This window comes from Cricetulus griseus (assembly GCF_003668045.3).
Source record: "Cricetulus griseus strain 17A/GY chromosome 1 unlocalized genomic scaffold, alternate assembly CriGri-PICRH-1.0 chr1_0, whole genome shotgun sequence".
In the NCBI taxonomy this organism is placed as follows: Eukaryota; Metazoa; Chordata; class Mammalia; order Rodentia; family Cricetidae; genus Cricetulus; species Cricetulus griseus.
In genome coordinates this window covers 35,648,252-35,663,918 of record NW_023276806.1, presented here as the reverse complement: position 1 = coordinate 35,663,918, position 15,667 = coordinate 35,648,252, and the positions used below count along the sequence as shown (strand labels likewise).

Here is a 15,667-nt window from a genome sequence, read left to right as displayed (position 1 = left end):
CTGATGAAAATGGGGGATACCCTTCAAGACAGTGGGTTGACAGAACTTCTGAATAGACCTGCTGTAGGACAGAGACTGGCCCTCAGTGTCAGCAGCAACTACCTGGGCCTACGTGAAATGAAAAGTTTAAAGCAGAACAAAGGGAAACCATCAGCAGAGCAGACAGACAACCTGCAGAGTGAGAAAATCTGCACCAGCTAGGCTTTAAGAAATTAATTTGCCAAGGGAATAAAACTGCCAGTCAACAAATGGGCTAATGAAGGTATAGACAGTTCTCAAGAAAAGAAACACAGATGGCCAATGACTTTTATAAAATGTGTTCAATAACCCTTACCATGAGGGAGATGCAAATTAAAACTATTTTGAGATACCATATTATCCCAGTCAGAATAGCTCTCATCAACAAATTTGACAACAAATGTTGGAGACAATTTGGAGAATAGGGAACCATTGTTCATCACTGGTGGGGGGTGTGTGAGTTATTACAACCATATGGAAGTTTGTTTGGAGGTTCCTTTGAACCTTAAAAATAGAGCTCCCACATGACCCATCTGTGGGCCTATATTCATAGAACTCTGTACTCAGTCACAGAGATGTTTGCATACTCAGGTTTATTGCTGCCTTATTTACTGTAGCATAGGATTGGAGTCAACCTAGTCTATCACCAGATGAACAGATAGTGAAATATGGTACAAATATAAACTGGAATGCTATCAGCTCTAAGAAAAATGAAATCATAAAATTTTCATGGAAATGGGTGGACTTAGAATGTATAAGGTTAGGCAAGGTCACACTGTCTCAGAAAGAAAAACTAAAACTATATGTTCTTTCTCATGTGTGGATCCTAGACACAGATCTATGTAGACACAGATATAGATGCTGTAGATATAAATGTATAGGTGTAAACAAATGTTCAAGAAGATACAATATAATGTAGAAAGGAGAATAAGAAAGAATAAATACTAGGTGATGGGGAAATTCAGATAATGAGCATATGAATCATGAAAGGATATAAAACTAAAATAACTTTAATAACCATTATCATTTAGCTGGAGAGTTGGCTCAGTAGTAATTAGGAGCTCTTGTTGCAGCCAGAGAGTAGTGGCACAGGCCTTTAATCCCAGTACTCGGGAGGCAGAAGCCAGCCTGGTCTAGAGAGTGAATTCCAGTACAGCCAAAACTACACAGGGAAACCCTGACTTGGAAAACAACAACAACAACAACAACAAAAAGAGCCCTTGTTGCTCTTACAGAGGACCTTCCTGGATTTCATTCCCAGCACCCACATAGCAGCTCACAACCATCTGTAATTCCAGTCCTAGGGCATCTGATTCTGATGCCCTCTTTGGTTTCTGCAGATACCAGGCATAGGTGCGGTCCACAGTTATCCATGCAATAAAAATACTCATACACACAAAGTAATAAATAAATCTTTTTTTTTTGTTTGTTTTTTGTTTTGGTTTTTCGAGGCTGTCCTGGATCTAGCTCTTGTAGACCAGGCTGGTCTCGAACTCACATAGATTCGCCTGCCTCTGCCTCCCGAGTGCTGGGATTAAAGGCATGCGCCACCACTGCCCAGCTTAATAAATAAATCTTAAAAAGTTTAAATTAATTGTTATTGTGGGTAATTTTATATTGATATTCAATTAGTATTGTAGGCAGTATGGGGCAAAAGCAGAGAAGAAGCTTTGTTGGTGTTGACAACTAGGATTTTCGTGTGAATGGAGAGATAAAGCTCTAAGACAGGTAGCATTATACAGAAATCCTATTGCCCTGAATTTGAATTGGAAATACTCTGTGAAATTATGCTTCATTCTAGTTCTATCCCTTGAAAGAGTTTCTGCATAATGACGAGCCACTGGTATTGAGTTTCTTCTGGACCGAGGCCTCTAATTGACTCAGTTTGGAGCATCCATGGCTCCATCAAGACATGACTAGTTGAACCACAGAGCACGAAGATGAGCATAGACAGCCTTGTTATACTAAAAGCACAGAAGTTACCAGAAAGTAATAGAGTTTGTCCAGAGAACAGACACCAAGTCCAAGAAGCTTGCAGTGGCCAAAATGGAAGAAGTTGAGCACCCAGAAGGACTGACATACATAAATATGTTTAAACCCAAGAATTCATATAATAAAAGTATTAGAAAAAATTGGCACCTTTGGTAGATGCTTGAGAACGAAGTGGGTTTATAATAGGTACACTGGGAAGAAGTCTGTTTTCTTAAATATGAATTACACTGAAGCATATCCAAATAATTGATGCGGGGAAACTTACTGGTACTTAACGCTGATAAAACAAAGCTAAGAAATGTTGGCTTTGACTGTCACCCTTGTGAAAACCCCTAATAAATGGACTCCAGAAAACATCAGTAATTACTGCCAGTATCACAAAAAGAGGGGCCGACTCCATATAATTAGTGACTGACTACTGCACTATGCCTAAGGAGCTGACTGGTGAGAAAATGAAATGTCAATCTAGCTAGGCTTTAAGAAACCAGGAAAAGGTGTTATGAGAATGTGGTCTACAGAATCTAGGCTCTGGGAAATTCTAAGATAGACAAACTGGAGTGTTCATCAACAATAGAAATTGGAAGAAAAGATTGCAAGAGAGATTACAAGAAACCTAAAAGCCTGTCAAGCAGCTGCAGTACAGCTGGCTGGGTGCTGGTTGTTTGTTGGGTGGTGGTTGTTTGTGCGTTTGCTTTTTTTTACCCACCTTTTATACACAGGTGCTTAAGAACACGGGGTTTGCTGTGACATCTTGTCTCCTAGGAATGTCAGAAGCCACATCCATAAAGTCTGAACAACATGACTGCCCAACATGACATCGGTAGATGTGATAACATGGTTGGGGAACAACTCACGAGGCCTCAAGCTTTCACAAACAACTATGGGGGCAGGAGAGACCATCTTCCCCAGCCAGGGAGAGCACATCCCATACCAAGTGGTCAGCCCTGAAAACATGCACACAAGTAACATTATGCTGACTGAGCAGGCTGTAGTTAATGTGTTTAGAAATTATATCTGTACCCACACACGCTAACAACAATTAAAGAAAAAGGAGGCCATGAATTTGAAAACAAGCCAGGTAGGGAGTTTTGAGTAGAGACTAAATGTGATCAAAATACTTTTTATGAAATTCTCAAGAAATTTGTGCTTTTTTAAAAAAATTAAACAGCTGGACGGTGGTGGCGCATGCCTTTAATCCCAGCACTTGGGAGGCAGAGATGAGCAGATCTCTGTGAATTTGAGGTCAGCCTGGTCTACAGAGTGAGTTCCAGGACAGGCTCCGAAGCTATGAGAAACCCTGTCTCGGAAAAAAAAAATTAAAGAAGCAGGTGCTTGATAAATAGCTTGCTGGTTATTCATACAGATGGGCACAGTCTTGGTACTGATTGGCAAACTGAATGAAACATGTCACTTCCTGCTTAGTTACAGAAGAGCACATGATCGTGGTTAGTTGTATGGTTAAAGCAAATGCAGCCTTATTTCTGTTTCTTGTTGCTGTTTTATCCTAATGCTCCTGATGTGGTGGGAACAAGCAATTTGCTACATTTAATTAACTTTATTCAAAGTCCCAGTTTTGCAGAATGGCATGCTTTCCCCTAGCACTCAGTCTGCTGTCTGTTTCAGATAGCAGAACTCGTGGCAGCTGAATTCTTCGATCAAGGAGACAGGGAGAGAAAAGAACTCAACATTGAGCCTGCTGTAAGTACGAGGCTTTATTGGTAAGAACTACTCAACCACATTTTTGAACCATATACTTACCGTAAAGCCAGGCTCTTAGTGAGTACATCAGCCTAGTTTCAATCATGCAATCCGTTTGCCTAGGCCTCTTGGTGCTGGAGTTACAAGCATGTGACCACACTTGGCTAAAGAGTATAATGCTTCTTAATACTTCTATGATACCTTTCTGTGGGAATGGGGTTTCTCGTTGTACATTTTAACACTTTCTTTTCAGAAGAATTAAACATGCTGATTACAAAAGCAAAAGCAAGCTAAGAAGACAAAATTGCTTACAAGTCAAGCCCCCAATTTTCTTGTAGTTTGTTTTCTCCACTTGAATGTAATAAACCACATTTATTCTAATATGATCTTTGTTGTATATGGATTGTAATTACATGAAATGAGTGTAATCACAACTTAATTCACTTCCTTTGCTGTAGTATTTGCCAAGTTCACTGTCACTAACAGCACAGTGATAAACAGCTCCATTGCTGCCCCTTCCTCTTCATTATTTTGCGAGGGAAAATTTCCAGAAGGGAACAGTGACTTTAAAGTGTTTGATGTTGCCATTTAATATAAAGGTACAGATCTCCAATGTGAGATCTATTTGTTTTAGTTTCTTCCCTTTCTTTGTAGGGTCAGGAATACATACATACATACATACATACATACATACATACATACATACTTGCATGCATATACATACATACATAGTTGCCATCTTAGCTCCTTGAGATAACCACTGATCTATCTTTTTACAGCAGCCTTTCCTCTGAACTTGGAATAACTGTAGATCTGTCTGTGTGTATTTTCAGGATCTAATGAACAGGGAGAAGAAAAATAAAATCCCAAGTATGCAAGTTGGGTTCATAGACGCCATCTGCTTGCAGCTGTATGAGGTATTTACAGGGAAAATACTAGATTGATAAACTTAGATTATGTTATGAAGAGATTAACACTAGACATATATTTTTGCTTCTAAGGCAAAAAAATGTAATTATCATTGGTAGTGTTTCTTTCTGCTGACGAAGGTAATGTCTTTACAGAACAAGGGATACATTTCACACTTCTTATTTCTCAAAAGCAGTGACTCACTCCATATATAAATATCTCCTGAGTGTCTAGGGTGTGCTGGACACCAGCACATGAATTTAGGGGACACTAAGAGCCATGTGCTGGTGCTGCCCTCGAGGAGATATTTGCTGCCTACTCTGTGTTAGCATGATCTTTTGCAAGTTTCATTTTATCCTAAGTACAAAACACAGTCACCCAACTTTTTTTCACTGTCATATTGCAGCTTGCATACTGTTAAGAATTGTTTTTCTTAATACTTAGAGAAGGAGGTTGCAGGAAGTCAGGCTCCAGTTGCCCTTCTACTAGTGTCACTTCTTTTCTTTTTGTAGCTTTTGTTGTTCTGGTAGAAAGATGCTTCTAATATTTGGTACACTGGTTTACATGTTTATTACCCGGTAAAGAAAATAGATGCTGTCTTTGTTTCTAAAAGCTCAAATGGATATAAGTTTCATTTATTTGAGAAATTTACCCTGGAGTTGTCATGAAAGGTTAAGGCCAAATAAAAACTGCAAAGTTTCCAACCCAGACATTGCAGGTTCAGTAATTGGATGTGCAAAGTTCATCTTCCACAGAGAAAGAGTATTTGCCCCAAATATGTAGTTGGTAGAAAGCACAATTGAGAATCCAGCTGTATTTATTTTATTTATTTATTTATTTATTTATTTATTTATTTATTTTTCACTGAGGGACTCGAACTCTGGTTCTTGTATATGCTAGGGAAGCATTCTACCACCAAGCCATAGCCTTATTTTTTTGTTTGTTTGGTTTTTGTTTTGTTTTTCTAGACAGGGTTTCTTTGCACATCCCTAGCTGTCCTCTAACTCACTTTGTAGACCAGGCTGACCTCAAACTCACAGAAATCTGCCTATCTCTGCCTCCCAAATGCTGGGATTAAAGGCGTGCGCCACCACCCAGTCTCCAGTTCTCATTCTTAGTTCAGGGTTCTAGCATTGTCTTAGTTCTATTGCTGTGAAGAGATACCATGACCAAGGCAATTCTTATTAAGGAAAGCATTTAATTGGGACTTGCTTACAGGTTCAGAGTTCATTACCGTCTATAATATGACTTCTAGTAGGTCTTAATAATAAAAGCCCGGAGCCAGAAATTGAGGATGAAAGCTGAAAGATCAGTGAAGCTGAGCAGCCAGCCACTAGAGCTCTTACCTCTATGAAATCCTCAGATTGAAAAGAGACCCAGCTCATGTCTCCTCCCACCTATATTCCTCTCTCTGCCCAGCCATCTCATTTCCTGTCTGTCTTTACAGACCTCCAGACCTCTATGCTAGTGGCTAGCTCGGCCCTCTGATCTTCAGGCAAGCTTTATTTGTTAGAGTATAAACAGGATCTCACCACAATCATCATGGCCAGATGCAGACAAGCTTGGTACTGGAGAAGTAGTTGAGAAGTCCATTCTGATCCACATGCACAGGGGCTAAGAGGTAGGGGGTGAGGGTTGTCCTGGTCCTGATCCTAAGCTTTTGAAACCTCTTAGCCCATCCCCAGTGATACACTTCCTCCAACAAGACCACACCTCCTAATTCTTCTCAAATAGTGTCACCCCTGGTGACTAAACATCCAAATTTATGAGCCTAGGGGACAATTCTTATTCAAATCACCACAAGCACCAAATAGTTTAATAAATAATCCTGCTGATAAGGAGGAAGGGAACACCATAGAGCACCTATGTCACCTCTGCTGCACTGTCTCCCCACAGCCCTCAGGGTCCATTTGGCTAGTTTCCTCTGTTGTGAACAAGTTCTTTTCCAGAAGCTGCTGGGTGCAGTTTTTTAGGCACCTTCAGATCTCCTCTGTATGACAGACACTGCCCTGTTGCTTGAGTATAGAGCTTCTCAGTTGGTGGTACCCATGGCACTTGATTTTCCCATCCCTGTCATTAGGAAGGCTAGTGTAATCAGAAGAGCCATTCTAGATCTCCCTTTGTTCTATAGTTGGTGTTAGCACTCTTTGAGCTGTTGGGAATTTTACATCATCTTAAAAGATGTTTTCACTTTTATCATAAAAGTAGTATATTCTCACTGCAGAGCAAATAGAATGTCCCAAGAAACAAACCAGAAGAGAAAATTTCTCATAGTCTGACTGTTTATAGATAACTACTAATGTCAGCATGTGTGCTGTAAGATGTTTCCATGTCCTTTAATAATAGCTGATGCTTGAAATCCATGATATAACATACATAGTTCCATGTCAGATGTGTGCCTGAGACATTTGTAATGACCATAAAATACTTACAGACTTGTTGTTCGGTATTTGTCATTTGTCTCTCTATGACAAAGAAAGCTACAGTAAATGTTCTTGTAGATAAATGCATGATACTTGGTAGTAATAATAACCTTTATGAAAATCTTGCATTGAAAAAGTACATTTCGTAAAACCATTCAATGGGAAAGCACAAGCATGGGTTCCCACAGCCCCCAGGGACAGCCAACTTTCATAGGGACCCAGAGTCCAGCCCCACAAATGAGCCCCCATAGCTCAGTATTTACATTCTTTTAGATTCATTTTTATTTTTAATTATGTGTGTGCCTTTGTGCGAGTATGTGCACATGAGTACAGGTGTTCCTAGAGGCTGGAGGCAATGGATCCCTCTGGAGTACTAGGCAGTTGTCAGCCCCCTGACCTGAGTGCTGGGAACCAAACTCAGGTCCTATACAAGACAATACCTGCTACCCAGACACTCCCCTCAAGCTGTCCATCAAGCCCCCTCAGTTGTTACTTGGAAGTGCTTGTGTTCTCTTTGTCCTCAAGTATGCCTCCTTAGATGTGTAGCTTAAGGGGAATCTTTGGCAAATACTCTGTGTGTTTGTGTGTTCTTAGGACTTAAGAGAATGCCACCTGTGGGGCTGCTCACACGGTGAGTGTGGCCCTTAGTGGCAAACCTGTGGCAGAGGCTTCATTCTAGTTGTTTCCTTTCTCTTTTTAGGCCCTGACCCATGTTTCAGAGGACTGTTTGCCCTTGCTGGATGGCTGCAAGAAGAACAGACAGAAATGGCAAGCCCTTGCAGAGCAGCAGGAGAAGACTCTCATTAATGGGGAAAGCAGCCAGACCAAGTGAGGCTGACAGCGCGTCCGCCGTGCGCAGACTGCCACAGGCCTGGTTTCTACACTATGCATATTTGTGTGCACTTCGCCACTGCTGTATTTTGTTTTTGCACAACTTTTAAGAGGACATAGCATGAACTGTTTTAGGGATTGCTACCTACTTTCTGTACTTTTGTTTTATGCCACTGAAGTGAAATGAGGAGTCATATTCACTTATAACACATTGATAAGAATGGCGTCAATGGCCTTCCGACACCCAGTTTGGTTTTGCCTGGAAATTTATAAATAACTGCCTTTGTGTTTCTGAGTCACCGGTATTTCAAACATGTTAGGAATCTCTCTCAAACTAGGTTAGAGGCAAATTGATTATGTTCTGGGACATTGAAAGCCATCATGAGATGAATGTTGACTGGGTGGATGGTAGGAAGAAATGAATATAAACTTGAAGAGTCTTAACATAGTTAAGGCATTGAGAAACAAGAAAATGTGGTACCTAGCTGCCCTGCTTTTTCTGTGATGGGGACAACTTGTAGTACATCCCATCTATGTGGCAGAGCAAACAACCTGACAGCAGTCTCAGAACTTAAAGCCCAGGGCCAAATGATTCCCCCCACTGACCTTCCCAAGGTGCCAGACATGGGAGGGCCCAGAATAGCCCTCAGCCTACAGAAATGTTTCACTGGAAGTTCTTTCTGACAATCTGCATTTTAAATACTGAAAACTTTAAAAGCTATTTCTTTTTAACTTTTCATTGCCTTAACACAACAATCAAGTTTCAATGGAAAAGTGGTCCCAGGAGCACACTTGCCTGAAATCAGGCATGACTACAGTATGAAAGTGCAAAAATTCACCTTTATTCCTCTCTGAAATTTACAGGAAAAGAAAATAATTAGACGAGTAGCAGAGGTTTGTGTCTATAAGGGAGCTCAGACAATGAGTTCAAAGAGACAGAGTGTGAAATCTTCTGCCTGAATAAAAACAGCCTTCGGAATTTCGAGCAGATAGTGAATCACGCCCATCAGCTGGGTTAGGGGAGGAGTATCTGTTCCAAATGGGCAATATTACTTGAGTTTGAGGAGAATTAGAGGGATTTGATTCATTAACTTCCACCCTTTTCCCACTTCCTCCCAAAGTGGGTGAAGTATTTGACCTGGGTTTCTAACATTAACTTGCATTCAAATGGTTTCTTTTTCCTTTTCTATTGGCTTAAAATTCAACATGTTCCCTTTAGATCCTGTGTATGTACATTTTACTGTGGCTTTGTTCTTAACTGAGATGAGAAAAGGCAAAGCAAGTTGTGCATTACTGCTTTGTATTGGTGAAGGCTAATCCAGGGAGTTGTCACCCAATGCCACTTGTAATTGTATTACTATTGTAATACTTGTATTTTCAGAGTATTATTTCTTTGTGTTTCATGATGTACAGGTGAAATCTGTAAGGTTGCCTCTAATGCACTGGTGTGTAAATTACACAGACTGTCACTAACAATAGTCATATCAGCATACTGTATACACCCATGCACGCATACATAATTCTTGAGTGCAGATGCGTGCTTAGAGAACATTCTCCTAGCCCAGCACTGAACCCCACATGTTGTGACTGAGCAGTTATACTGAAATGTAGTCATGCACATTTGTAGCTTAAGTCACTTAGAATATTTTTAAAGATGACATTGTGTGTGGAGGATTTGTCTGCCATGTTAACAAGCAAGAAGTCTGAGTTTGCTTTAGGTAATGGTCTATTTTACCTATTAGTGTAGACATTAAAATAGGAAGAACAGTGCCATGCCTTGTTATGTTATTGCTGGGTATTTTAGTTCATACACAGGAGATTTGTATTTTATTCAAATAATTTTTATTTTATAGGAAAACCATTCCATACATAGATTTCTGTCTGTGGTACAAGAATACAAGTCACAGTTTTGTTCTGAATGTGAATATTTCCTTTCTAGTAGCCTCTCAAGTTGGAATATATTTATTATATTACATTATTATAATCTCTCCCTTATGCTGCCATGCATTGATATTGCCCATAATGAACAAGATACTGTTCTTGTCCTAGACAGTTTGTTGGGTTAATTGCTTGACTGGCTGTAGAAAAATAATATGATAACATTTCATTTTAATTTTTAGCCAGAAAAATTCCTGTGTTTTTGTAACTTGTCTATAAAATTTTCTGCTCTTATGTGTTTAGAAGATCTGCCTTTGCCGGTCATGATGCTGTATGAATGTAAGTCAGTTAACCTCTGCACCTAAGGAAGCTGTGTTCTAATGTATTTAAGTTTGGGCAAAGCCTGTGTTCAAGGGAAACTTCACAGGAGGCAGCTAGCTCCTAAGCCTTCCTTACGGGCCTTTGAGACCACTGTCAGAAATGGGGAATTGGAGTAAAGAAGTGATCTCACCCCACAGGTCATTTCTTATGTTGAGTTCTTTAGATGGGAAGCAAGTACGTTTAATCCACTCCACAAGGACCTGGTTCGGAGCCTAAACCCAGGATGCTGCTTTGTCACTGGTTGATTAATTACAAAGAAGAGTTTCTGTTAGTAGCAGCATGGAGATAAGGATGGATATTAAAATGTACTAGAAATATTGGTTTCTTGGAGGAACTTGAATCCCAGACAATTTTTGCCTACCAGTAAAGTGCCTTTACTCTCAGAGTGTTGCAGAAGTGTGAGGCTTGGCAACTATTGCATTTCCAAATTTCCTGGGATTTTCACTAGATTACACTCCCAAACCATAGCAGGTAAGCAGCGAGGCTTTTTCTTTAGCCTGATTTAAGACGACAGAAGACAAAGTGTTCCCTTGCTCTCCTGTAAACAGCTGTTTGAAATAAGGTGGTAGAACTTATTTACTTGGTATCAGCCATGCATCAGGCCACCTTTTATTAAATCCTCTCCATATGTTATTCAATCCTGTCCATATGTTAGGTACAGTGCTCAGTGGCCGAGACAGAGCAGTAACTCCATGGAGCTCACGGGCTATACAGGAAATGACTAAGTGCACCATCGTTTCTCATCCTGCCAACTTCCCATGCAAGTGTAGAGGGCGTCCCGTCACTTTCCTATTCACCTACTGTGCACTTTTATCCAGAATTTCCTCTACATCTGTGAACACCCTGTCTTCCTGTCAATATGGATCTTTTAACCTGCTGATAGCCTGAAGAACACCTGTGTAAGGAAGAAGTCACATCTCCCATGACAGATCATGTTTCCATATCCAGTCAGGCAGAGAGGCATCAGAGTTCTCTGTGAATCCCCTCTGCCCTCTCACAGAGAGCAAAGAAGGAAGTATTAGAGCTTACCTCACCCTGCCTCATTCTTATCAAAAAGCCTGTGTAGACATGTCTTGAGTGTTGTTGGAAGTGATGTAAATAGCTGAAAATATAAATTTCTATTACAGTTTAAGAACCCCAATGAACCATCACTCGCCACTATTGATATCTATTTGTATTCTTAATGCCTTTTCAATATATCTGAACAAATATATAGTTTCTGGCACTATTTTTATACTAGCATAAAAGAGTTACTATGTAAATTATGTTTTGCTGTGAAGCCGTTTAAATGATTGAAATGTTGGTTTCTTTTCTTTCCTCTCACCACACCGAAAACCATTTCTGACCTTCTGTGAGGGGTGTGTGTGTCACGCCTCAGAAGCGCTTGCCCACCCACCCCTGGTCCCTGTGAAGTCAGACATGATCAAGGTGGTTTTTCCATTGTGCAAAGTCATCACACATCAGTTGTTTTATCCTTTTGCAGTGCTGTAAAAATAAAACAAACGAACAAGAACTGTATGTGGTGTAATCATTAGGGGACTTTGAGTTTTAAGAATAAGGGAGGGATAGGGAAATTGGGTTTCACAATGGGAAAGCCGGTCCAATAGTTTAAGAGAATTTTACACTGAAGTTTAATAAATATTTAGTCCTTAAATAGACTCTTCAATAATAGTCATTTTATTGGTAATATCTCGCTACCAATTTGAGGGTCACGTTTCACACCATGACAGCACTGTGGAGGGTGATGGTATCATTACCAACCTGGTGTGCACAGGGAGCTAAAACTTAGGTGTTTCTTTCTTACGAAAAGTCTTGAGTCAGGCCCAGATCTGTAGCTTCACAGCCACTGATAATCTTCCAGCCCATTCCTTTATGATGCAAAAGTTTTTTTGTAATGCAAAAACTTACAAAGTCCCAAGTCCAGGCTGACTGGACCAAATGTACTTCCTAGAAGCATTATAAACAGCATGTCTCTCAGCAGGCCTTGCTTTGTTTTTGGTTTTATGGATATCGGTCCTTAATTTAGTTCTCCTGATAAAGGTTAATGTAGTGCCTCAAGGGACTCCTGACACCCATTGGTGTTTCTGGTATAAAAGTCACTGTGGTAAAGAAACTGAATTCTTTTTTTTTTTTTTTTTGGTTCCTATAGGGAAGCCCCCTTTAACTGGTCAGAAAAAAATGTCTCACCTAAAGGAATATTGCCTTTAAGAACACATAAAAGAATAGTTAAAAATTCTGACCATGAACTAATCACTGAACTGAACTAGAATCCATTGCAGAGAAGGAGGACTGATGGACAAAGGGGTACAGACCAGGCTGGTGAAACCCACAGAAACAGCTGACCTGAACAATGGAGAGCTCTTGGTCCCCAGACTGATAGCTGGGAAACCAGCACAGGACTGATCCAGATCCCAGGAACATGGGTGTCATCGAGGAGACCTCAGAAATCTATGAGGCCTCCTGTAGTAGTTCAGTACTTATCCCTAGCATAGGTGTGGACTTTGGGAGCCCATCCCACATAGAGGGATACTCACTCCCTGAGCCAAGACACACAGAGGTGGGCCTAGGTCCTATCCCAAAGGATACGACAGACTCTGATGACCCCCTATAGAAGGCCTCACACTCCCTGGGGAGCAGAAAGGTAGGGTTTTAGTTGGGAGGGGTAGTAGGAGAGGAGGGGAGGGAGAGGGAACTGGAATTGACATGTAAAACAATCTTGTTTCTAATTCAAAGAAAAAAGAAAAAAAAAATCTGACCATGAGAGGGCGCCAGAATTTCACCTAAAGAAGTAACAAGTGGCCACAAAGGATAATTAAAAACTGTTTCTTCAAATATTTTTGGTGACTAAATATGAAAAAAAAATCCAAGTAAGAATTTCTGAAAGTAATGGGAAAAGTCATTTTTTCTATTACTATGATGAAAATGTAAAGTGTTGTTTATTGCCCTTAATCCAGTGATCATGCTGTCAAGATTTTCTCCTAGAAAATAGTAAGATCATTTCATTCTCTTTTACTAGGTATTCCACTCCTGGAACATCAACCCTTTCTGTACAAATAAGAAGTATTTAGAAATTTCCTGAAATGCACAGTCCTGTGATTAGCTGTTTGTCTCCCAGCTAACAGGAATTCTAGTTCCCACATGTAAAACATAAAAATGTCATGCTATGGCTTTCTCTTTTCAAGGACTATAACACTTGCAGAGACTATTCTCTCATTTTAAGCTACATTCAGCTAAAGTTTGGGGAAGGTTAGAAGAAGAACTAACAAGCCATTTGTTTAAAAATCTCAGGAAATATGAATATTTTACTTATCTCCCTTTCTAGCTGGTAGCCATGTGCAGGAGGCCGGGGTGCAGTCAACCTTGAGAGAGTTCACCATTCTCAGAATAACACACGTTTATTTATGGAGGTTGAACCATCCTTGTGTCCTAGGGTGAAGCTGGGTTGATAATGGTGGATATTTTTGATGCGTTCTTGAATTTGTTTTCCAAGCATTTTATTGAGACTCTTTATATCTCTCTTTATCAAATATATTGGCCTAAAATTAGTCAAGACTTTTCAAAAAAGTCACATGGTAACCTACTATTGAGGAGCCTTCCTAAAATACATCTACCCACATACATAAAAAGAGTTAAAATGTGTAACCCAGGCTGGCCTTGAACTCATGATCCTTCTGTCTCCACCTCCTTCAGCAAGCCCTGCCTGCCCCTAACAATATGCACCACCACAACCAGCAGTGGGGAAATGGCCCGGGGGCTGGGGGGTGGGAGTGGGGGGAGGTGGTACCGAGATACCGTGACTGGGATGTTTTGTATGAGAGAAGAATAAATAAAAATTGCTTTTATAAAGTCAAAATGTAGTTATCATATAATGGAGCAACAATGCCCCTCCTAGACAGCCCACACTAGCAAATAAAATATCTATATCCAGAATTGGTTTACTTATTTTGGAGTTATTGGCCAGTGAGGTTTCAAAGACTTCAAAACATCCCAGGATATTGCCAACACTCCAGAGTTTGATAATAAGACCCCCTAAGTATTGCTAAGACACACATACTTGAGTCCTAGAGCATGGTCCTCCACTGGAAGTGTCATCCCTACCAGCTTACAACCAAACAAGAAAAGTAGTCATTACACCCAGCTGTGAACCCTTTAAGCCACAATAATGACTGTCCTGGTAAGACCTGGTGCAATAGTTGCCCAAATACCAAAAGAATAACCAACCAATTTTTTATTGGATTTAAGGCCCACTCCACAAGAAGAAATCCATCCCTGGCACCTTTATTGGACCAAGAACCTATGGCTAGATAGGTCATAGGCTCTGGAAGGAAATCCATTCCATTATTCTGCTAAATTGATATAATAATAAACGAACTCCTCATGGCTTATCATTATACCCATAGATTAAGGCACCTCTCAACCTTTGGCTGAGAAGCTTCTGCTTACAATAGATAATGGGCAACAAAGAAACCCCCAACTGGCCATAGTGCAAAGAACAAGGAACTGAAGAATGTTCAGGCCTGAAGGGAACCTGTATACTGAAGTTCCTCCTCCAAAGGCTGGAGGAAAGGGTGGAAAGAATGCAAGAGCCAGAGATGGTGGATGACTACAACGAAACTGTCTCTGGACACAGCCCTGACATTTGCACATGTCAACTCACAGAAGTTGTGATAGCATGTACAAGACCTGTGCAGGCCCAAGGCATTCCAAATCCCACCTGAATAGGGGAGTTGGGTACAAAGTTCCAACCCTAACCAAGGAGTTAGTTATTAGGAATCCCTGGTGCTGGGGAAATAAATAGGATCAATTTATTTTAAGGATGTAGCCCTGGCAAGTTGACTACACACCAGTGGAAGGCCATGTGTCCAAGAATATGTGGATAGCACAAATTAAACTTGATTGGGGGTAGGGAGACAGATGACAAAGGAATGGGAAGAAGAAGAGGAAACTTGATGTGGTAACTTTATTTTAAATAAAGGCAAAAATCTAGGTAAACAACATTTGTTTCTCTTTTCTCCCTGACTTTGGATACAGTGTAGACAGCTTCTTCAAACTCTTGGATTTCCCCAACATGATAGACTGAATCTTTGTACTGTGAGCCAAGATGATCCACTCTCCTTTGAATTTTCTTTCTGTTGGGGCATGGAATCAAAGCAACAGGAAAATAAACTAGGATAAGCTGTGATGTTTTTATTTTAGTTGAAATATAATTGGGCCGTTTTCCCATTTCCTTTCCTCCCTCCAGGCTTTGCCATGTTTACTCCCAAAATCTTAGCCTCTTCTTATTTAATTGATATGTATGTATGTATATATGCCAATTTTATTAGACATGTACACACACATACCTTATCAGTCTGTGACTATTACTTACATATGTATGATTTCAGGGCTGACCACTTGGTATTTGATAAGCAATTGGAGGGCTCATCCCTGGGGAAGACTCCCATTCATCAGTCCTCAGTTGCCTGTAGTTCCTTGTCTATGGGTGAGGCCACGTGGGATTTCCCCCTTCCCTGGAAGCATACTGACTGATGTTGTAC

The 15,667-nt window shown here is 40.4% G+C and overlaps 1 protein-coding gene across 2 annotated transcripts in view; it reads left to right on the top strand.

Moving 5' to 3' along the window:
* Nucleotides 1–11,643, top strand: part of Pde5a (phosphodiesterase 5A) — a 136,984-nt gene extending 125,341 nt beyond the window's left edge. For both annotated transcript variants that reach the window (XM_027395646.2, XM_027395645.1), the window contains 3 exons: nt 3,634–3,708; nt 4,542–4,625; nt 7,741–11,643. In XM_027395646.2, coding sequence (XP_027251447.1) covers nt 3,634–3,708; nt 4,542–4,625; nt 7,741–7,872 — 291 coding nt within the window. In that variant the 3' untranslated portion in view covers nt 7,873–11,643. The remainder of the gene's footprint in view (nt 1–3,633; nt 3,709–4,541; nt 4,626–7,740) is intronic.
* The last annotated feature ends 4,024 nt before the right edge of the window (nt 11,644–15,667 follow it).